This window comes from Polistes fuscatus, unplaced genomic scaffold (genome assembly GCF_010416935.1).
Source record: "Polistes fuscatus isolate 324 unplaced genomic scaffold, CU_Pfus_HIC Scaffold27, whole genome shotgun sequence".
Taxonomy (NCBI): Eukaryota; Metazoa; Arthropoda; class Insecta; order Hymenoptera; family Vespidae; genus Polistes; species Polistes fuscatus.
Genome location: NW_025113104.1, coordinates 1,098,483 through 1,123,478, shown reverse-complemented (window position 1 = coordinate 1,123,478; position 24,996 = coordinate 1,098,483). Strand labels below are relative to the sequence as shown.

The window sequence follows — 24,996 nt, the reverse complement described above, 5'->3', positions numbered from 1 at the left end:
AATCTTTTATCTAATAATTTTGCTACTTGCGATTCAATTTCCTTCTTGTCTTCTACTGTGCATCAATATGGTCTCTTACTGCAATATTTCTCTGTCTGTAAATCGATTTGTGTTTCATAGTTTTCCACCGTGCCTATATCGTATTTATCTTTAGCAAAAATTGAAGTATTTTCATTTATTAGTTCTTTTATTATAAGTCTTTCTTCATTATTCAGATGATTTATATCAATCTTAAAGTCTTCTTCTTTGACATTCTCGTTGGAATTAACCAACATTTTCTCTTCTACGCTTTCATTCCTTAAGTTTTTATCAATCATACTATTATTTTTCTGTTCCTCGCTAATCTTTTGACTGACTGATAAGTTTTCATCTTGCATCAAACGGAATTCTTTGATGCAATACAGTCCGATAAGAAATTCATTGTCGAACTTTTCATCGTTTACTATGTAAACAATCATTTTTTTTTCTATATTAAAAATTTTTATACTTAAAGTGATGAAATAACAAGCTCTTCTTACGCCATTGATCGTTTTAATTTCGTATTTTTTTGACTCATTAGATTTTCCATTTTTGATTTTTAACAACTTTGAATTGATTAACGAAACATTCGCACTAGAGTCATAAATTCCATCAACTTACATTTTATTGTCCAATAATACGTTTACTTTTATCAATAGCAGCAATACTAGTTTTTTTTGCTCTTCATTTTGTAGTTTAACTTCCAGTTGTGAGTTATTTACTAATTTTATTGGATTCTTTTCTTCCCCTTTATTCGTTTTTGTTCTGAACCAGCAAACGCTTTCGGGGTGGTGTCTATTTTTTTTTCCCCATTAACTCGCATACTTTACAGGGATTTTTCTTTTCTACTTTATTTTTATAAGTTGGGGGTGGATTTTTTTTCTCACTGAAGTCTCCTTTTTCTACCAAGTATTCCAGACTTTTGATCCTTTTTAACAGATCTTTCGTTCCTTTGATTTCGTTTCGGTCAATTCTATCCGAGATGTATTCTGGCAGACTAGTGGCTATCAATAATATCATCATTTCCGCATTCATATTTTTATCTACTTCCAGAAGTATTTTTTCTTTTTTTAATGCATAGTCCAATAATGAGCCACTTATATATTTAAAATTTATAGCATATCTTGCTGTTGACCATCCCTTATCTGAGTAAGTATCAACGAAATCTTCTTTCCAATCTGCCCAACTCGAATTTATGGAGTGTTTCATCAATATTGAACTGTACCAGTCCACACAAGAACCTTCTAAGAACAATCTCAGAATTTCTATCTTTTCCTCATCTCGTTGCACATCCAGGCGTTCGCATTCTCTTTCGAATATATCTATCCATTGGGTAACATTTCTATTTTTGTTGGTGAATTTTTCTAACATGAACCTTTCTGAAGATGACTTAATTGTCCTCTTTTGTTCAGTCGTTGTTTGGGGATCACTACTTAAAGTTTGTTTCAGATCGTCTTTTGATAGGTCGTTTGAATTATTAGCCTTCGGTTCTTCCCATCTTTCTTCTAATAACATATCCCCGAACTGGATATTACCCCCTTCATCAATGTATTCAGCCCGCAACTCAGAGTTCAATACAAACCACGCGTTTCTCTTCTGATTCCTTTTGAAGTTTGCGTTTTTAACTTTCTTAAAAGTATCGGTCTTCATTAATTCCGTGTGTAAGTTCACATCCTGCAATTCTCCTGGTAGGTCAAAAATTTCGCCGTCTGGTGTTGTAATGGGAGTCACTAATAGCGCGTTCGATTTCTTGTCTGTGGCTGCTTTCATGGTAAATTCGAAAGGTAATTTCTCCATTTTTCTTCAGTCTTTTTTGGATTTTAACGTACAAAAATGTCGTTTTATAAGACTATTTATGGTGTAGGTCGAGTACAGTTAAAAACAAAATTGTGTTTCTGTAACGAGAAGATTTAAAATTTTATTTTCAAACTTATGTGATAAATATTTACATTTCTTACCTGTAACGAGAAGAAACGACATATAGTGTTCGTTATAAATCGTATCGTTCCTACTGCTCAAGTAAACGCTCGCGACTGCTCTCGCAACTCTTATCTTATTTATTCCCCATCTCTTTTACATCAGCTGACCTGTATGTCAGGTACGTACCAACGATTTCGACTAACGCGGTAAATCAATTAAAGAATATTTCTTTACATATATATATATATATATATATATATAAATATAAGGTATAATATATATATTGCAATATGTAGAAAATATGCTGTTTCAATTATGTTTTTTTATGTTGCATAAGCTTTTTTTTTATAAGTGGTATAAGTTTAATTGAAGAGTATATTAGTTTAAACCAGGAATGCACAACTTCTTTTCATATTGTTAATAACAATGTAGACACACTAAATCATTACGAATTCATCAAAAAAAAGTTTCACTTTAAAATCTTAATGCAACAAATTTTTAATTTTTAATTTTTTCCCCCGAAGTAATATATAAGTTATAGAACCTTATTTTTCATTACTCGTTTTTTATTATCGAATAATAAGATTAAACATGCTTGTATTTTATAAACATTGTTCAAATTCATGAAAACATGTAGCAATCTTTTTAATTCAATTCTAACTAAAACTCTGAAATATTTCGAAATTGGAATAATGGTCTTATATCATTAAAAAAAAAAAAAGAACGAATCATAACCAAAACTTTTTATGTTCATTTATTTCACATTTTTAAAGATATCTTTTATTTGCAGATGTGTACCGATTGAGAATCCTCTCGGTAAAACAGGTTATGATAGTTCTGACGATATTATATACTATAATATAGAGAGGAGAGAAAAAGTTGCTGCGGAGACGACAAAATTAAAAATGAGAGGAAACTTTAGCTCGTTTTCGATCAAGGTGATGAAGACCCGAGCTCGTATTCGATCAAGTTTGAGAACATTTAATCGAGAAAGGTGAACCGAATTTCAAGTTGAAAAAGTTATAGAGAGAGATAAAAAGAAAGCATTTTAATCGAATTTAGAATTAATTTCAAGATCGTTCATTGGAAAGAATTCCATTCATGTTTACTTAATATTATAACTTTTCTAAAAAAAAAAAAAGAAATCTTTTTTTATACGTAAATAATTTTAAAATCATTAAATTAAAAGAATTTTTCTAGAATTTGAATAACTCCGTATAGTACGACATTTTTATAGAATCGTTTCGTTTTAGTAGAGTTTGAGAATTGGGGAGAACTCTCATAAAACAGGGTATCCTAGAACATGGTTTCACTTTAACATTGTTTGAGAATAGACGAATCCCCAAACAATACCGAACGTCATGTGAGTACAGAGAGACAGGGTCGTCAAAATAACACGAATTTATTTAAATAAAAACATAACAAAAGTATGTATGTAGGTTTAATGAATGTATATAGTAGGACTTTGATTAACCAGCGTGATCGAAGAACAAACGACACGGTTAAATCATCGAAATTCAATGAATAATCAAAATTAGGGTTGAATTATTTTAAATAGGATTCTTGTATGCAAAAAAGACTTTTTTACTATGACTTTGTTATAATATATATGTACTCAATTATGAAAGTGATCAAAGTTTAAATTAAAAAAAAAGGGGTGAGGGTTTATCAGTTATTTCACACCACATTATTTTAAACCAAATTAATTCAATGTAATTTTCACTATATTGTCAAAAATGAACCATTAGATAATAGTTGTTATATTTACATTATATGGAATTTATTTAGTGTTCAAATGTAATCTTTTAAATATTTTGAAGAAAGAGATTTATGACATAAACTAGTTTAATAATTATGGTCACAATATGTATATAGGTATATATTTTATTTACCCAACCAACTAGCTATAGAAATGTATGCTACTCGCATCAGAAAAAGATTAAAAAGGAAATGTCCGATGTACATAAAAATTGAAAAACAGTAAATGAATAAAATAAAAAAAATAAATTTATATTTTATATATATATAGATATGTTTTATATGTATATATTATTATTATATTAATAATATTATAATAATATTATAATAATATTATAGTAATAATATTAATTATATTTATATGTATATAATATTATGTAGGATGAAAGAGACCGTTTCTCGGAAATGCATTTGTTTGATTAGGTACGGGATACAGCTTGAAAGAGTCGGTCGTCTGAAGTTTTGTCGCACCGAACCTTTCGAATATTCCCTATCGAAAGTAAAGAAATAGTCTAGATGTTTAATATTCGGAAATAGTCGGGAAGTTTCAAGAAAGATAGAAGAAAAATATAAAAGAGAAGTAATTCGTAGTTGTTTAGTTCACGATCAGTTTGAATAAACGCTAGCTAATAGTGTGTAACATTATACCCGTGTAATTTTAATAAAACCACCTTTCATTTATTATTCACTACCACTTTTACAATATGTATAGATTTATAAATAATATCTATATTATGCATATGAATTTATTACAAAATAATATTTATATTATGTATATGTATTTATTACAAAATAATATTTATATTTTCTTATTTTTATCAGAATATTGTTATCTGTTTGCATTTTTATTGTTTTATTAATTTACCACTTAAAAATGCATTTTTACGCAAACATTTTATTTATACTAATCTTATTTATAATTTAATATAACTGTTTTTTATACTTAATCTTGTTTTGTTACAACTTCCAACAAATAATTACGGAATTCTCTTATAATTAGTGTAATTTAAAGATAGAAGTACAGTTGTTGAGTTTGTTGAAATCAATAAAACACATGTATTTATTATCAGAGATATCTTAAATTTAGGGAAAAAAGTTCTTTTTTTATAATGTTGTATTTATGAAGTATGTCATGTGAAAGGGAGAAAGATAAAAAAAAAAAAGTGAAAACAATATGAATACAGATATAAAAAAAGAAAAAAGGACAAAAAAAAAAGGAAGAGCAAAAGAGAGTAAGTACGCTCCTGTTTTCCGTAATAATTTATGTATACGTGGGAAGCTGGAATTTCTCTTAACATTAGCCTCAGAAAATACAGAGAATGGTTTTTTTTCTATACTTCTTTTTCACTACTCTTTCGTTTACTCGTCTGGCTTTTTCTTATTTAAAGAAAAGGACTTGCAACCGTAGCAATAGACCTTTTTGCGCACTGGAGTGCAATTTAAAGCAAAAACAGTTATCATTGTCAAGAAAAGAACAAAGCGCATCGCAAACAGAATTCAGGATCGTGATTTTCACTAAACTTTAACCCGTTTCATTCACTTTCTTTTTCCCTATTATTATTTTCTACCAATTCTCGGGTTTTAATTAAAAACAGTTAAGCACCCAATAATTTAATCGATGGAATCTCACCTTTCCAAGAATACAAATCTGTCTGGTATAATCAATTAACTTCTAAAGCCCGTATATTTATTTTCGTAATTCTAAAGAAACATATGCAACCTGAATTCAAGAAATATGAACCTTTAAATAGAAATTGCAAATAAATTAAATATTTTCAAAAATATTAAATTCACGTCTATATCTCTTAAGTTAAAATCGATTATTGCAACATAAAAATCTTATTGATTACCTATTAAAGATTACAGAACAAAACGTGTATATCGAATTTAAAAATGATGAAAAATTTAATTAAATTTAAAAAAAATATTTAGTATATATAAAAAAAAAAAAAACATTGTAAGAAAATTGAAATTACAATGTGTTTCTTTTTATAAAACGTTTTTTCTCGATATAAATATCCACAAAGAATGTTACTATAAATTGATAAACATTAAATTCAACCAGAAGAACCTTCATTAACATTGCGATATTTTTGTATTAGTTCTAAGTATAATGAACCGTCAGATTCTAGGTTTTCAATACAGGTTTTACACAGTTATATTCGGAGATTTTCTTCGGAATGACCTAATAAAACATAAAATAAGAAATCTCATTGAGAAGTATCCGGACTAAATCTTGTCTCAAGAATCTTGTCTCAAGAATCTCTTTCAAGAATTCTGTCCGCATGACTTCACTTACTCCAACACTTCAACTATTCATCGCTAGAACTGGTGCTGAAATTTACTTTCAAAATTACGAAATATTACGTATTCTTGACCGAATAAATCTTTGAAATTTCAAGATTTTTACCATTTCTACAAAATAACAAGGAAATATACTTGTTGAAAAATCCAAAATATTTGCAAATTTCTGTATATATTGTGTATTAACCTCTTTAAAGATGAATTGTCAACTTTAACTATTAAAAAAAATTGTTTATTTTTCTTCATTTTATTTATTAAATAATAATTATAAAATTATAAACATATAAAATATAAAAATATAAAGTTCAAATTTTGTAATTTTCCAAATAATTCCAAATGAAAAAGAAGCAAATGCTTTAGCAAATAAAATAAATATAAATTAAATGTTCGCGTACAATGAATATTCCATAGCGAGGTATATTTATGGAAATAATATTCCAACTACTATTTTAAATACTAAATTCTAAATTCTTTAATTGAAATAAAAAAATTCAAGTAACAAATGAAATTTCAGCAAATGAAATATTTTATTTTAATAATCTAAAACATGAAATAAAATTTCTTATCTTTGAGTTTTAAGTAAGTATTATATTTTTTCATAATAATTAATAAAGTAAACTATTACAAAATAAACATGCAAAAATGATTTCAAAAATTTACCAACTTTGATATCAGAAAATGATTTTCTCCATTACAAATTCATTCGATGATCAATAACTCGAATTAGTATAAACTGTCAGTGGACTTTGAATTGAATAGGATGTATTTCGATTAAGTAAGTCTTTATTACTCTTCCCCTTTAACCGGTTTGAGAGATCAGTTCTCTCTACAAACATTTATTATATCCTTTCATTTCTCCGCATTGTTAGACAATCAATTAGATAAATAAATAAACGTTGGTAATAAAATTAATAATTTAATAAAAAAAAAATTAAAAAAAATCATTTGATTAAAACTTAAATATAACAGCAATTAATAACCTGTATTACATACTTTTCTAAAAGTTCACTACAGCAAATTGATTAAAAACAAAAATGAAAATCCTACTTCAATCTAATTATGGTGGTTTTTTTCTTTAAGAAATGATCCCCTCTTCGAAGATGTATCTATTTCTTTCTTCTTCGCGATCGACATCTATATAAAAAATGTGTCGTTTGCCGTCTACTTTTGCGAACCCTGTCTTGACTATAAAGTTCGACGTCGTTCGACGTCGTTCGAGTAATAATATTATCAAAGAGAAAGTACAGAAAGGCGAACGCACCTTTATTGAATTTTAACGAAGAAGAGAAGGTAAAAAAGAGAAAAGAAGAGAAAAGAAGAGAAGAAAACTCCGCCTATAAAAGCAACCTTATATAAAACTTTCCTAACGAAAGAAAAAGATATAAAAAAAAAAAATAAACCTTAAAAGCACTTGCTATTTACGCCCCTGCGTTCCTACGAGCAGTTGTCCCCCCCTCTCACATCTAATTCGATTTTGGCTACTACTTCCGTAAGCCATATGAACTACTTTCTTTTATCTTCCTCCCCCCCTCCTACTTCATGTAACTCATCAACATTTTAAGAATTACAAGGGAAGCAAGATATAACTATCTATAGTTTATCCTATGTAGAGAAAACGCTCTTACATGAAAATGTAAATATTGAATGGGAACAAACATTTGTATCATTTTTCTTCATTTGGAAAAATATTTTTCTTTTTAAACACAAAATGAACATTAAAAGAAAACAGAAACAATCGTTTATCGAGGATGAGGAAGTAGTAATCTTCTACTTGAAAATAAATAATATAGATTTTAATATATATTTAACATATATGTAAGATTTACGTATAGAGATATATATATTTATAATATGGTAATAGTAAAGTATTTATTTATTAAAAATAAATAACAAGGTATAATGTTTGTAAGAAATAAAGTAGTAAGTATCTATAATTTAATGATCTAATGCTAACAATAAGTGTAACTCTCTACATCCGAAAACAACCGCAAGGAACACCCGAATCCGACTCGTCGTCGCCTATCGTAATCCTTCGCCGTTCCCCGTTGTCTTCCGTACTCTCCGTTACACTTATCACTCGTCAATTATTATTGAACTCTCAGCAAAACGCAACGCACGTAGAACGCACAGCCCGCAGAACGCCCCACCAGTCCTTTTCGTCGCCTCCTTATACCCTACAACCCCTCCATCGTCTTCCGTTGTTTCTCGTCGTTCCCCTGAAAACTTCTTGATCATTCCAAACCACGCGCAAAGGCTTTCCGGTGTATCACATTATCGAGAACGTTCGGGAGACTTCGATGTAGCTATACAAAGGCGACAAGTCCAGACGATGTAACCTTATACCCAAACTAATATTCTTATCTAACGCTCTTTCTTTATCCTCGACCGGATGCATTCTTTCATTTCTTTCAATCACTCTACACTCATACCATTCACACATTCATATTTATACTTCTTAAACAATTCAAAACCCCACATATATTTTAGTTTTTCTATTATAATATTAAACAGACGTCCCATTTATTAATTAGGATAATGAACTAATTAAAAAAATTCTAATAAATTTATAAATATATTATAAAATAAAACATAAAATCAAGTTTTTCGACCTAGTATGACTCACACATTTATCTTGTTTTTTCGATTTGTCAAAATACAAAAAAAAGATCCTTTTCTTGTTATTTCAAATGCAGAAAAAGGATGATCACACACACACACACACACACACACACACATTGGAGTTGTTCTATTATATTAATTACAGGACTTATATTAATTAATTGTTGAAATGTAATATACATTTTTCCCGTTTTTTCCATTTGAACAAAAAATATTAAAGGAAAACGAGAAAATAAACGCTTTTTATGTTTTTTAAATTGGATAAAATTGAACGAATATACGATACAACTAAATAATTAAATAATCGAACGTATGTAATTAATTTAATAGTGCAACGGCAGTGTAATATAATAATATTACTGTAAGAAAATAATGAATGACGCACGCGTATTCCTACAAATTCTTTTTTACAAACAATGTACTCTTTATCTTTCCACAACTACATACTGGAACTATCGACAATGAATATATTTCGATTTCTACTAAATCAGCGAAAATGTTTGGATATTGATAAAATTCCTTGTACAAAAATAAATGTTTATTCAAAATTTGTAAAGAAAAAATACCTAATATTAAACGTATTTACATTATAAAAATAAATTAATAATAGATATCCGCTTTACTAGAAGCAATATTTTTGACTAGTATACACCCATCCTGTTATTTACGCCGGTTAACCCTTTCGCATTGATTTCTGAACGCTTATAAAAATCACGTGAATAGAATCTTCCTATATGAAAGAAAAGACATTGTATGCAAAACTAGTATAAATTTTTGAAACATTTAAGGTAGTAGCCCACTGTGACGGGTTCAAAAAATTGATTTTTTTTTTTTTACAATTTTCGCAAGAAAAAAATCTTAAAAATATTATCTAAAAGTTTCAGACCAAAATTTAAAATATTTTTAGTAATATAATATATTTTAGGGGACTTCCGGTAGGAGCGCGAGAAGGAGTGGTCGTGTGGAAGAAAGATCCCAGAAAAAGAGTGATAAGTGGAAGATTAAAGGGTAAAAGGAGGAACAACTGGAATAGAGAAGGAAGGGTAAAGTAAAGGAAGAAGTTTAAGAGGTCTGTAAGGATTATGAGAGTGTAGAGTGGAAGAAAAAGGGTAAAAGAGGGAGGACACCTGATAGAGTGAGGTTAGGATAGAGGATAAAGCGTTGGTAGAAGAGTCGATAAAGAAGATTTCTGACAGGTCAAGGAGAATTATTAAGATGAACGGTAATACAAGCGGAAACATCAAAACAAGGAGTAAGGCAGACAAAAAGGAGATGGAACAGTCGAGGTTATGCTTCGAGAAGGAGAACCAGGATAGTAGAGAGATGAATGAGAAGTTGGGCAGAATGGAAAAGAAAATAGAAAGTTTGATTAGCATTTTAGAAAAAAGGGAAGAGGAATGGAAAGAGGAGAAGAAATTGTGGATGAGAGAAAGGCAACAATGGATGGAGGAAAAGAAATCACTGGAACAGAGAATATACAGGTTAGAATGGGATTAGGAAAGAGGTGAGAGAGAGAAGAGAAGGAATAATATAGTGATAAGGGGTACAAACATGGAGAAAGAAAATTTGGAAAAAAAAAGGTGGAGGAGTTTATCGAAAAGAATATTAAAGTAAAGGTTAAAGTGGAGGAAGCTACAGAAGTAAGAGTAAGTAAGGGGCAGAGGGAGAAAAAGTTAGTGGTAGTAAAGCTGGAGAATAAGGAAATAAGGGAGAAGATAATGAGGAATAAGAAGTATTTAGAAAGAGGAGTGTATATAGATAGGGACATGACGATAAAGGAAAGGGAGATCCAGAGGATGATTTTAGATAAGGCAAGAGAACAGAGGTATAAAGGAAAAAGAGCTAGAGTAGGTTATATGAAGATCTTAATAGAAGATAGATAGATGAGGTATGACGAGTGGAGGGGGGAGTTTGTGGAGGAGGAAAAGGAGAGAAGGAAGGATTGAGATGAACAGGAAGATAGAGAGGAGGGGGGGGAGAGTAAAAAAAGAATGAGTATGTGTGTATGGAATATAGCGGGGGTGTTAAGTAAGGACAGAGAAGTGTGGAAGTATCTGAGTGGTTTTGAGGTGGTAATATTAGTAGAGACATGGTTGGAGAAAGATAAATGGGCAGGGTTAGAAGGGAAATTGCCAAGAAAGTTTGAGTGGAAATGTGTAGCAGCAACAAGAAATTATAGTAAAGGCAGAGCAAAAGGAGGAATATTAGTAGGAATTAGTAAAAGGGTGATGGGTAGGAAATTTGAGGTTTGGAGTGAGAATATAGTTATGCAGGAGATAAGGCAGGGAGGACAGATTTGGAAAATAGTAGGGGTGTACAGCCAATATATAGTAAGGACAATGGAATTTATAAGAGGAAAAGTAAAGTCAAAGGAAAAAGGATGTGTTTTGTTAGTGGGAGATTGGAATGCAAGAACCGGTAATGAGGGAGGATGGGTAGAGGAAACGGATAGGGAAAGTAAGAGAGTTAAAGTAAGACAGTCAAAAGATGAGACAATAAATGAGGAAGGAAGAAGACTTGTAAAGGAAATAGCAGAGGAAGGATGGTGCATAGTAAATGGGCAGAAAGGAGAGGAAGGAGAGTTCACATATATTGGTAGCAGAGGGGAATCGGTGATAGATTATGCAATTGGGAATCAGGAGGCTTTTGACCAGATAAAGGAAATGAGAATAGGGCATAGAACGAAGGCAGATCATATGCCGTTAGAAGTATATTTAGAGGAAGAAGTAAAATTAAAGGTAGAGGAAGAGAAGGTAGAAAAGGAGATAGAAAGAAGAATTTGGTCCAGGGAGGTGATTGAGCAGTATCATGAAAGGTATAAAGGTTGGTTGGGAAAAGAAGAGGAGATAGAGGGAAGGTGGGAAGAGATAAAGGAGGAAATAGAAAGAGCAGTACTTAAAATGAAGAAGCGAGTAAAGGCATGGAAGTTGGGAGATAGAAAATGGTATGATAAGGAATGGAAAGGAAAAAAGAGGGAATTAAGGAAAATTCTGAAGTCATGGAGGAAAAAGGAAGTACAAAGGAGTTTTTATTTAGGCAAAAAAAGAGAGTACAGGAATTGGTGTGAGGCAAAAAGGAAAAGGTTTGAAAGTTTAGAGGAGGAGAAGTTAAAAAATGCAACAGGTGAAGGAGAGGTATGGAGGTATATTAATAGGTTCAGAAAGAAGCGGAAAGAAGAGATAAGCAAAAAGATCAAGATAGAAAATTGGAGAAAACATTTCATGGAAAAATTTGGAGGAAAGGAAAGAAGGGGAAGAGAACAGAGGGAATGGAGGAGGGAAGAGGTAGGGCAGCAGATAGAGGAGCAAGAAGAATTGGACAAGGAAGAATTTTTGAGACAGGTCAATAAACTTAAGTTAGGAAAGGCACCGGGTGAGGATAAGTTAGAGAATGAAGTGTGGAAATATATGCCAAAAGAGGTGGAGACAGCGCTGTGGGAGTTGTTGAGGAAAATATGGAAAGAGGGGGAAATACCGGAACAGTGGAGAAGAGGGACAATGTGCATGATTTATAAAAAAGGGGATAAAGATATTACAGAAAATTACAGAGGAGTAACATTAACTTGCACAGCATATAAAATATATGCTAGTATGTTGAATGAAATGTTGAAGAAGAAGATAGAGGGTAAATTAGCGGAGAGCCAGTTTGGTTTTAGAGAGAAGAGAGGAGTAGTAGAAGCAATATATACAATTAAACATATAGTTGATGATAAGCTAAGTAATCCGAAAGGAAAAATTTTTGCATGTTTTGTTGACCTTAAAGAGGCGTTTGACAGGGTTGACAGAGAAGTATTAAAGGAAAGGTTGAGGGAGATGGGGGTGGGGTTTAAGCTAAGTAGGAGGATAATGGACATTTACAGAGAAACAATAAATGTAATCAAAGTAGGAGAGGAAGAAGCGGAGGAATTTTTGACGGAAAAGGGAGTAAGACAAGGATGCCCGTTAAGTCTAACTCTGTTTAATGTGTATATGGCGGACTTAGAAGAGGAGATGAGAAAAGAGCAAGAAGGAGGATGTCGAGTTGGGAACGAGAAGTTGTGGAGCGTATCATATGCGGACGATATTGTATTGATTGCAGATAGAGAAGAAGAATTGAAAGGTATGCTAGGAAGGTTTAAGAAGTACCTGGAAAGGAAGAAGATGTTATTAAGCGAAACAAAAACGAAAATTATGGTATTTGAAAAAAGAAAAGGAAAGGATAGATTGTGGAAGTGGGGTGATAGAGAATTAGAGGAAGTGGAGGAGATAAGATACCTAGGTTATATACTATAGAAGAATGGAAGGAATGAGAGGCACATGGAGGAGAGGAAGAGGAAAGCAATAATCGTAATGAAGAATGCGTGGAGTATAGGAGAAAGGATATTTAAAAAAAGCTACAAAAGAAGAAAGAAATTGTTTACAGCGTTAGTGGAAAGTGTAGCGTTATTTGGAGCGGAAATATGGGGATGGGAGGAAGATGAGAGGTTGGAAAGTGTACAAAGAAGATATATGAAATGGACCTTAGGGTTAGATAGTAATACGCTAAATTATATAGTGGAGGAAGAATAAATATGAAAAAATGAGAATTAAAGCATTAAGAAGAGCGTTAAAATTCGAAGAGAAGATAAGGGATTCGGATATAAAATTGGTGAAGGAATGTATAAGAGAAAGGGATAGAGACAGAGAAAGAGAGTAAATAGGGAAAGAGTCAAAGATGAGGGTCGGAATAATAAGAAGAGAGAGAATAAAGGAATCAAGATATATGATAGGTATGGAGTTCAAAGAGAGGAGGTAAGAGAAAAGATATTATTGAACATGGAAAGGAAATTCAAGGAAGAGAGAAGGGATAAGATAGAGAACTTAAGGTATAATGCGATATACAAGTATATAAGAGTAGAGGAAGAACCAGAGTATTTGAAAAAGGATATGTCAACGAGGGATAGGAAAATAATAGCAAGATTCAGATGCGGGAATGAATGCAAAAGCAGAGAGTTTTGGAAAGGGGAGGAGGAGAAGAGGTGTAGATTGTGTAATGAAGGAGAGGAAGATTACATGCACATACTGGGAACATGTGAAGTAACGAGGAGCGAGGTTGGAATAGAAGAGATACTAAGTCAGGATGCGAAGGAGGCAGAAATATTAAAGCGAGTGATAGGAAAGAGAAGGGAAGCGGAGAGGGTTTGAGAGAAGATTGTTAAGATAATTTTTGTTTGTTTTTATTTTAAGTCAGTTAATAAGTTGAATTTGTTAGTATTAAGTTGATATGCTGGTAATATAGTTTATTTAGGATGATATATATATGTTTATGGTAAATGGCAAAGTATTGTAAGATATTGTAGAAGGGAGCTTGTAAGGGAAGTCCTCCAAACCCGAAAGGGGCGGAGTAAGAATAAATAATAATAAATAAAAAATAGTAATTCAATATATGTAAAGAAAGAAGAAATTTGTACAAAAAAAATTGATGAATTTTTTATTAAAGATAATAAACTTTTCATAATAGAAATAAGAAATTTTAATTAACCTACTTGTTGCAACATGGTAGGCTTATATGACATTCTATTCAAAATCATTCGAAGAGCATAGTAAAAAACAAATTTTATTTTTAATAAAATGCAGGTATAAAACATTTCGTTCTAAACCCGCTTATCTTCCGATACGATAGGGAACAAAAGATACAGATTTTCCGTGAACATCTCTATGAATACACTACACACGACACTACGTATCACAACAAATATTCTCTCTGTTTTTCACATTATTTCACATAATTTGTATTCAGTATGAAGTAATTAATTTTGTTCTCAGTCAGTCAATCAATCATACAAAAATAGCATCAGAATTTTATTATCCAAATTACCACTAGATTATGTCTTAACTTGCTTTGAGAATTCGTGTGTATTATTATTTAAATAATATATCTTCAATAAATACTGCGACTTCGCACTGCTATCTCATACAGATAAAGTACGAAAAAAATCCTGATAAGGCTATTATATAATAAACGTTCATTCCTCCAAAATATAAATTTTATTCTGAAAAAATAACGAAAGTGTTTAAAAACGAATCGGAGATGTATTTCTTATCTTGTCGATTTCTTATTTGCCCTTCGACAGAAGTTTAGTTCATCGAACATCTTCTTTTTATTCACACTGAGAAGAAACCATGTGCATTTATATTCTATCAAAAGAATAAAGGAAAGAATGTGTACATCTTAGCTATTTATAAATTATTTTCTACGATAATTTTTATTAAGCAATAATCTCTTGTAGCTTTTTGACCAGTGTCAATAAACATTTAAATTTCTGTTTCAGTTTTCGATATGTTTGAAACTAATGCAGAGAAGTGTAATGCCTATTACTATCGTTACAAAAATGTATCTAAAAGAAAGTATCCATCACAAACAAACGCGGAATGTTGTAAGGAGTATAGCCTGCGAACAAAAATGTTCTGTTACGCCAAAGAAACATATCTTCTTACGTGCGTACATTAGTCCACACACTAGCTTTTTCTTTTATTTATTAACACCATACATCTTTACATATTGTCCGTAGAAATTTGGTGAATTGTTATGTAAGTGAAAAAGAATTCACGTGGACAGTTTCTCTAATGGGATAGCATCGCTATTGTCATTTATTTCGATGAAGTTTCATTTTTTACTCATGCTCCTGGGTGTATTCTTTTGAGCCTTCTATAGATATATTGGTTGTAGTTATCTTTGGCTAGCGTGTTTATGTGCGTATCAATTCACCTTTTGTATCTGAAGGTTGACTTGGTTATTTCTTTTTCTATCGTGGGAATATTTTGGTTCTTTCTTATCTTTTCGTTAAGGATGTACCATGGAGAATTCACGATTGTGCGCGGCTATAGTTTGTTGAGTCTCGACATTGGCAATGTGACTTTTCGCTGCTATATCCCATAGCGGTAATCCATATGTCCAGATTGGTTTTATAATTGTTTTGTAAGTTTTTAGTTTATTCTCTATACTAAGTTTCGATTTTTTGCATGTTAGCCAAACGATTTGTCTCCTTTTTAAACGAATTTGTTCGATTTTGGCATTTATATGCATTTTCCATGTCAGTTTGGAATCTAGGTGTAATCCTAAATACTTGACCGTTGATACTTGTGGAATTTCTGTATTATATAATTGTTGTTTTGGTATTTTGTTTTTCCTCAGTATAAACGTAATGTGTTTACATTTGGTAGAGTTTACTTTGAGTAAATAGTAATATACTTCCATATAATACAGTTTTGTTAGAAATACTTTTCGAACATTCCTAATGCAGCATCAAAGTAGTTAAATATTAGGGAAAATTAACAATTTATAGCATTAAAAAATATTCAACTATAAGTAATATTTTATTTTACATTTTATTTAATATTCTTTTTAAAGCATTATACGAATCATTAATCTCATAACATAGCAATACTTGAGATAATGTTTCTAATTGTTAGTATTGCACGCATAATAAACTTTCACAGGAATTAATTTAGATGGTAAGAAGAATGTAGAATTAATAATATCCAGAAAACGTATATATATATGTATATAAAATTTTTTAAGAGGAAGAATAACAATTAGTTAATGGAAAACTCAAAAAATGAACAAGAAAAAACTATTTCAAAACAAGTAATCTTTGTAACCCAAGAGATTTTGATTAAAAGTGTTCTTGATTTAACCGCACAGTTTATTTTTTTTTTAAATCTACAAAACTATAATAAAATCAATCTGGACATATGGATTACCGCTATGGGGTATAGCAGCGAAAAATCACATTGCCAATCTCGAAACTCAACAATCCATAGCCGCGCACAATCGTGAATTCTCCATGGCACGTCCTTAACGAAAAGATAAGAAAGGACCAAAATATTCCCACGATAGAAGAAGAAATAACCAAGTCAACCTTCAGATACAAAAGGAGAATTGATACGCACATAAATCCCCTAACCAATAAAACTATAACCAACATTTCCCTTGAAGGCTCAAAATAATACGCCCAGGAGCATGAGTAAAAAATGAAACCTCATCAAAATAAATGACAATAGCGATGCTATCTCATTAGAGAAACCGTCCACGTGTTATCTTTTTCACTTGTATAACAATGTACCAAATGTCTACGGACAATATGTAAAGATGTATGGAGTTATTAAAAAAAAAAAGAAAACATACTTAATTTAATACTGCATAAAAGTACTTTATATCAACTATTATACAACACAATAAAGACAAATCATAGAAAAATGTTTATAATCGTAAAAATGCAAAATTGTTAACCTTTCGGGAGGATCTACATGGTGCTAACGATTTATGTGCTAAGTAAAATTTTTATATTAAACCGATTTTTTCAGAATATTTAAAGGCATTTAAAATATATAAAATTGTAATTACATTTTGTAAAAAGTCCTTTGTAAAAATGTGCATATAAAAAAAATCTAAATAACAGTTATTACTTTTAATACGATTACATTAACTTTTGCTTATTAGAAAAATTTTAAATTATGTATACTTATGTGTACAGCCTAATCTACGAATAAGTAAAATAGTAAAATGTAAAATAAGTAAAAACGTAGAGAATTTACAGTTTTTCTTTTTATTACACAACTTATAATTTGTATTTAAAAAGAAAACTGGTGTGTGTACTTATGTACGCACGTCAGAAGTTATACTTCTTTGGCGTACCAAAATGAATATAGCATCAACAACCTCAAAAATAACTGCAAAAAAAATAAGTATAATCTTATTTATTTATACATGAAGAATAAGAAGGGTTTAATTAAAATAAGAAATAAAATAAGAAATAAAAAATTAAATAAGAAATAAAAAAATTCATCAAATAATAAACTTTGAGGTAAATTTTCTTCGCCAGGTGCAATACGTAAATATTGTTCTTCATCCCACATTAATGTCGGTTGGTGCGCCGTAAGACTCTCTTCTACAGGAATGTGTTCGCTGACATCATTTTGTCCAACTTTGTTGTGAATTTGATTATCATTAAAATATGAATCACCAATTTTAATATCGTACATTCTATACAATGGAGACGGTATTAAAAATTGTAGCCAAGCTTTAATTGTACGCTTGTTAACAATGCCATGTAAGTAACTAGATCGGTCAATTTTCTTACGTTTAATATGTACATTTATACAATAATCGTTATCGATATTTCTTTGAAGAGATTTGACCATTGTATTAACTGAAAAAGGCACGTTAATTACTTGACCATAAATGGCGTATTTACCATTCACATGTCTCAGACGTCTGATCTGCATAAAAGAAATATGAGGCGAAATTAATCTTTAAAAAACTAAATATAAAGGTGGTAGATGCTAAGGTACATCTGGATATTTGAAGCCCTTATATGTTGATATTAGAGGAATATACTTCTTGTTTAAAGCTTGTATGCATGTATTACAAAGCTTAGTATTTTCCATAGGTACATTAGGTATAAATTGTATTAGAATAACATTATGTTCATTAGATGGCTCTTTTAAATCCTTTTTAAACAACAATCTGTCACATACTGAGCATAGATGTTCAAATGAATTTCCCAAGAATTTTATATTAAATTCCTTATGAGCTCGTTTAAATTGATGATAATTGCAATATGGTAAAGAAGGATCTAAATCCATATCAATTTGCTCGCCAGTGGAATGATTAATTACTAACTGGTCTGAAGAGTTAGAATAAATAGAGGGTACATCTGATTGAGGTAATTCCTGATCCATGATTGTGTCTTGGTTTAACGAATTGCGTTCTTCATCCGGTACAATGTCTTGATTAGACAATACATGTATAAACGGAGCATCAGCTAAATATTGATTATTTCGTGCTCGAGATCGTAAACTTTGCTCCATGTTTGTTAATGTAATGTTTTTTGATGTTATACGATTATGACACGGCATAGAAGCATTTTCCATATGCACATCAGCTTGCACAGTAATATTGTTGTGATAGTCATCTTTTGCAGTAGACAACGATGCATCTTGAAGAAGTAAAAGTAAAAAATAAAGACCAAATTCCCAAACGTACCAAAAAGAAGTATAAGTTCAAAAATAATAATTAGCAGTACTATTAGTTATTGCTGTGAATTTTAAATTGTATAAATTTGTACCGTTAATCATAGGCTGAGCCAATGGTTCAGAAGTCACTAGTAAATTCGAAGTCGATGGGGCACATAAAGTTCCATTCGCAGACAATTGGATTTCTTGAAGAAATAAATGTAAAATAAATGTTAAATAAAATAAATGTAAGTAACTTCAAATAACTTCAAAACATAAAAACTAAACAAAAAAAATAAATAATTAGCAATAATATTAGTTATTGCTGGGACATTTAAATTATTTAAATTTGTACCGGTAATCACAGGCTTAGCCGATGGTTCGCAAAGTAAATTAGAAGTTGACGGAGTACATAAAATTTCATTCGCAGGCAATTCATAACCTTTTTGAATCATTTTTCTTCGCAGCCAAGAACCCTACAACGTTTGGCATTAGCGTGCATTATGTTTTCCTTATTTTCCTCATTATTTTCCTTATTTTCCTTATTCCTTTTCCTACGAAGACAATAATCTCTACATTTCTCTAGTTTTCTCTAGTTTTAGGCATATTGAAAACTAAAACAGAAATTTAAATGTATACTGATCCTGATCAATAAAAAGCGGCATAAGATTATAGTTTAATAATAACTTCAAAATTAAAATAATTAAAATAATTAAAATAAAATAAATAAGTTTTCAATAATTAATAATAAATAATTAAATTTAAACTATAGATAAATGTGAACGCTTAATCTTAATTTTTGTATTGTTGCTAAGGAGAATAGTTGAAGATCTACGTCCGATCGGCACTATTGTTTTATTAATTTAAATCGCAACGTGTCCAGCAACTTTTTGTACGATTTTCTGGCAAATCTTTAGTGAATCTGGAAACTTAAGCCACACAACATTTACTTCTCCATCTTCATTGTATTCAATATGAAATAACTACAATTTTCCCGAATGCCAATATATACTCTACATTTGTAAATAAAATAAAATATAACTTCAATAAAAACTTTAATAAACTAAAGATATTAAATACAATTTAAATAAAATACAATTATTAAAAAAATTAATAAAATAAAACAACAAATAAGAAAAAAGAAAAACTCTTGGTTAAATCAATACAAAGTATAATACTATATTGGCTCGTCAGGCAAAAAGCCTTGTAGCATAAAAGCTCTGGTTGATAAATTAAATATAATATGGAATTGCGGTTTTAACAAAAGATTAAACACGTATCTCACCTCTTGCTCGTTTCGCTTGTATACGGATTCAACAAAAAGGTTCACCTCGTTTATGGAAGTATAAGGAATACTTATACTTTTCTTATTTCGCTTCTAGCTTAAATCGCTTTGTTCGTCGTTTTCTTTGTAAATTCTTCGCTTGTTATCTAAAGCGTGTCGTCGTAGGCTTCCAGTGGAAGAATAGGACGAGTGTTTTTGTTTAATAGGCCCAGCAGGGCGTGCTTAACAACGGTTTGAAGAGTGGTGAGGGACGATAACAAAATTTCGATATTTTCAATATTTTCGAAATGATTGAGCTGCGTATTTCGAATATACGGTAAGAATCTATAATCTTTATAAATGGTACATAAATTGTAATTACGTTGAGTGTCTCACGAATTCTGAAGGAAATCCTCGTCAGGCTACGCTCGTTATTTAGTATTGAAAAAGAATTATAACTTCAAAACAATCAAAAAAAATTCATGTTGCACAATACGTTTCCATTCTTTCATGCTAAATTCTTCATATTTTTATAATTAATTACAGATTACCTATCATAATGATAACATATTATTATTATTATTATTATCATTATTAATTTTCCTTGTTACTTTTTAATTTTCCTAGTTTATTTTTTAATTAATGTTATTATTATTACATTATTAGTATTATTATTATTAATTTTATTCTTACATAGAATATAGTTGATAAAGAAATCTGGTTCTCTTCCCTGCTTGATGATCGATAATATTTTCTAATGGAAGAAGATTATTTTTCTTTTACTATTATATTTTTATTCTCATTTATTTATTGAAGTTATTTAATTTATATAAATATATATATATATATATATATATATATATATATATATATATATATATATTTATAGCGTGACCAGGTAAAAAGGAGGAGGATTGAAAATATGAGTAGATAAGCTACTAATTATTCTTTTCTATTAAGTTAACTAAATAACTTCAAAAAAGAAAAGAAAAATATTTTCAATCGATCGATATATTATATATATAAGAAAGAATAAAAAGAATAACTTCAAAAATATAAAAATATAGATATCAGTCCACATTAAATGTAAGGGAGATATATCGAATTACTTTATGCGTCAACGGCCATGGCGCGGTTACAGCATTAGTTCTCGATCGATCATTTAAGTAAAGCAGCGCTGAGTACGATTAGTATTTGGATGGGTGACCCGCTTGAGAAATAAAGGGGAAGAAGAAAAAGAAGACAACTTCATGCCGTAAACTTAAAATCGCTCTTTGCCGCGCGTCGTAAATACCGACAAACTTCATGGTGTCGTTTTCTCAGACGCTCGGAACCAAATCACTCCCCATTACATTTTCCCCAACGCGCTAAAAGAAGTATAACTTCAAAAACAAAAAACATATATATTCCTTGTTTTCTTTATATGACTTAAATAACTAAGCAGACAATAATAATACATTGATAGCTCACCTTGCTATTCTAAATACTTTAATCCTATACCGCAAAAATACCGTTAAGTTTTATTTCTTTTCTCTGCACAAAATATCTATCTTTGCTTATTTATCACCACCCAGTAATTGTTTCCACATATTGAAAGTACATCTTCTTAATTCGAAGAAAGAATAAATCAGATAAACCAGCTTATCGTTTTTATTCGCATTAGTTATCATCATCATTATGTTATACAAGAAAATTATACGTAAATAAAACTGCAATCGTTAACCTTATTATCGCTAACCGACAATTAAACGAAATTTGATTCTTATTAAAATTCGTACATCGAAAACAATGGATGCAATAGAAGAAGGAGAACTGTTTTGATAATATAAATTTTACTATCGTATCACACACAAAATCGATCGATTAATCGTTGAAAGCTTATATTTTTATGACAAATTATCGTTGTCGTCGCAAACGAGTAAGGTTATTTGCCTCCGCCGCTTTTGCCATAGGCGATACCACTGACTCAGTCTTGGATGTATGGAAAAAAGTTCGAAGGCTGCGAGAATAAAGCCAAACGTTCCTTACGATTTGTAAAAGGTATATAAACGATAAAATAACAAAAACAGAGATTTAAAAGTATTTGGATGGGTGCCCCGCTTGAGAAAAAAGGGGAAGAAGAAAAGAAGACAACTTCATGCCGTATACTTGAAATCGCTTTGCCGCGCGTCGTAAATACCGACAAACTTCATGGTGTCGTTTTCCCAGACGCTCGGAACCAAATCACTCCCCATTACATTTTCCCTAACGCGCCAAAAGAAGTATAACTTCAATTATGTATAGACAAAAAATAAATTCCACGTTTTTAGAATATCCTTTCATATATATCTTGAATTAATTTTATGTGTGGATATAAAATTCTTTTTCAAATATGTATTTAATTTGATACGCTAATAATTTTTACGAGACAAAAAATCAGTAATTTAAAATTTTATAAAATACATAATTTAATAAGAAAAATATTTAAATTTTAAATTTCGTCTTTAAGAGAATACGTATTCAATTTGATATACAAATAAATTTTTGTGAGGCAAAGAATTTATATCAATTAATTATTCTAATTAATTTTATGGCGAGACACAAAATTAATTCATTATTTTTACTCTCCACTAAATAATAATAGTTTTTGCTAAAATGAATTTCTTTTTTTTATTAAAGGTTCACTATATTTTACAATAAATAAAAAAAGGCGAGCCATAAGCATCAAGATTCGATTTAAAAACGCCGCGCTTATACGCCGATATATATAGATATGCAGAACGCATGACACTCAATGGTCAAAACAAACAATGCTCGCTACTGAATGAAAAAATAGAAAGAGAGAAATATCTGTTTCTTCTCTCACTCACATTCGCATTTAAGGCTGAGAGACCCGAAGATTGCCGAAGATCCTTCATTTGTTTATTAGTACACACGACGCTCGCACGCACACTAGCCCGCTCGTGTGTAAAAACCGACGGAGAGGCGAGACTTGCTTCCCCATTCTTACAATTACTTTTACCACTTTTTCTCGCATATATTTGCAGATTCATAAAACAATTTTTATGTATTTTTTAATTTTCTACAAACTTCATTTGAAACTTTTTTCGATTGAATGCTTATATTCTAAGAAAAGGCAGTTTTTTCCCTTTTTTACCCTTTTTCTCAAAAACGCGGCATCCTATTGCAAAAAAGTTAGGACCATTCAAATCAGCGTCGTCTATTTATCATTCAATCAAATTTTTGAACTCTTACCTAACATTAAGGAAGTTTGGACATTGTTCGATTAAAGGTCGGGGTGAATAACAGTTTTGACGAAGTAGTACAAAATATGGATCATATATTTTAACAAAACACAAGAAAATAGAACAAAATACAAGTAAAAAACTCCCTTTATATATATATATCGTCGCACTTAATACTTAAACACTTACTGACTACAGGCTTATTATAAATTATTCGTACTTATATGCATCTATCACCGTATATCACTCTTTATGTAACTCTCCAAATAAGCCCATATAACTTTCAATATTACTCTCCATATTCCAGTCAGGTGTCCGTCTCCTATACCCCGCACATAGTGGGAGGGGAAGGACTCTCTTTATCCTACAGGGCGTTTCTTATTAATCACAGATTCCCTATTGGTCATCGATATTTCTTTCTTTTAACGCCTGTAACGCCTTAGCGAGAGAGTATCTTTCACAGCTATCGGAATTTTACCCGTTTAAACTTGCATTTGTTTACATAAGGGGGAACGAGCATGAGACCCTTTCTTTTGAGGAGACTGAATATCTTAGAATTATTTCTATCGCCTGTAAAAGCTTAGCTTTTAGAAAATATTACCTATTTATTTTGGTTTTTCTTTAGATTATCAACACCTTTAGAATTCTTTATTCCCATAGAATTCATATACAAATAATTTTTATCTCGTGCGGTAGGCTGCTCGGTTCGGCGTAATGTGACAGACATATTAGACTGGTCTAATATTACAGACTTTTCCCCAGCTGGAACATAATACTCTGGTATCCTATAGAATAACAATTTACTATTTAGGCAACGTTGAAAAGAAAACATTATCGCGCACAGGCACACACAGCATTAGCAACCTCACCCCTCCCATAAATAACCCATACCCCGCTCCCATAAAACACAAAAGCGAGCATGGTGGGAGTTGTTGAGACTGTGCGTTTCCATAAATTATTTTATTACCATAAAAAATTTTATTACCATAAAAAATCTGAATATTTTGTTCCTTATCGTATCGGAAGATAAGTGGATTTAGAAGGAAATATTTTAGGAAGAATTTCTAGGAAATGTGAGAAATATGAATACATTTCCGACTTTGTTGAAAGGCGCTTTGCATTGATGACAATGCCAGGGTATTACTAGCAATGACGGATTTCCGACTATGCTGGTAACATATATAATTCTTTCTCGATCTTAGTTTACAGAAAATAATAATAATCTAAGAGATAAGGTCCCCTCAGGAGGAGAGGTCTAATGTATGTCCTATTTTTGTTTACACGTGAAGGTATGGTCGGAAAAATTCCGAGGACCTTAGAGTGGGATGTACTCCGCTATTGATAACCAATAAGGAATCCGTAATTTTATAAGAAACGCCCTGTGGGACAACCAGAGTCCTTTCCGTACAACTATATACGGGCTATATAGACAGAAACCGAACCTGAGTGCGAGATTCCTTTCGAAAAAGTAAAATATATAAGAGTTTTCTTGCTAGTTGCATCTCTGTGGAGTTTGTATATTTGTATTTTCTTATTTATTGTTAAAATATAAGATCCATACTTTTACTACGTCGTTTTAACTATTACTCACCCCGACCTATAACCGAGTATGAAGTGAAAAGACTAACTCTATTCATTCAAAACTAATAATTTTGTATGAAATTTAAAAATGTCCATGTAATACTTTGACCCCCACGAATAAAATCAAATATACTCAATATACCAAATTTATCGAGAAGAGCAACTTGAGTGTCTCTCTAGTTATTTTATAAAATACTTAATTATAAATTAAATAAATTTATTTTTCAGTCTATTTGTGATATTGCATCCTCTATTGTTAAGAATACGAATACCGATATCCTAAATGAAAACTGGAAACGTATAGTTTTTAAGAATTATTTGTTATTTGTACAGT

General features: G+C 30.7%; 1 protein-coding gene and 1 pseudogene across 1 annotated transcript; one reads left to right on the top strand and one right to left on the bottom strand.

The window, feature by feature from the left end:
• Nucleotides 1-767: 767 nt before the first annotated feature.
• LOC122518897 lies at nt 768-2,073 on the bottom strand. The gene is made up of 2 exons (XM_043638041.1): nt 1,977-2,073; nt 768-1,913 (listed from the first exon to the last, which is right to left on the bottom strand). The coding sequence occupies exon 2, from the start codon at nt 1,813-1,815 to the stop codon at nt 814-816; it is 1,002 nt and encodes a 333-aa protein (XP_043493976.1). The 5' UTR covers nt 1,816-1,913; nt 1,977-2,073; the 3' UTR covers nt 768-813.
• A 10,602-nt stretch (nt 2,074-12,675) lies between these two features.
• LOC122518870 lies at nt 12,676-13,274 on the top strand (annotated as a pseudogene).
• The last annotated feature ends 11,722 nt before the right edge of the window (nt 13,275-24,996 follow it).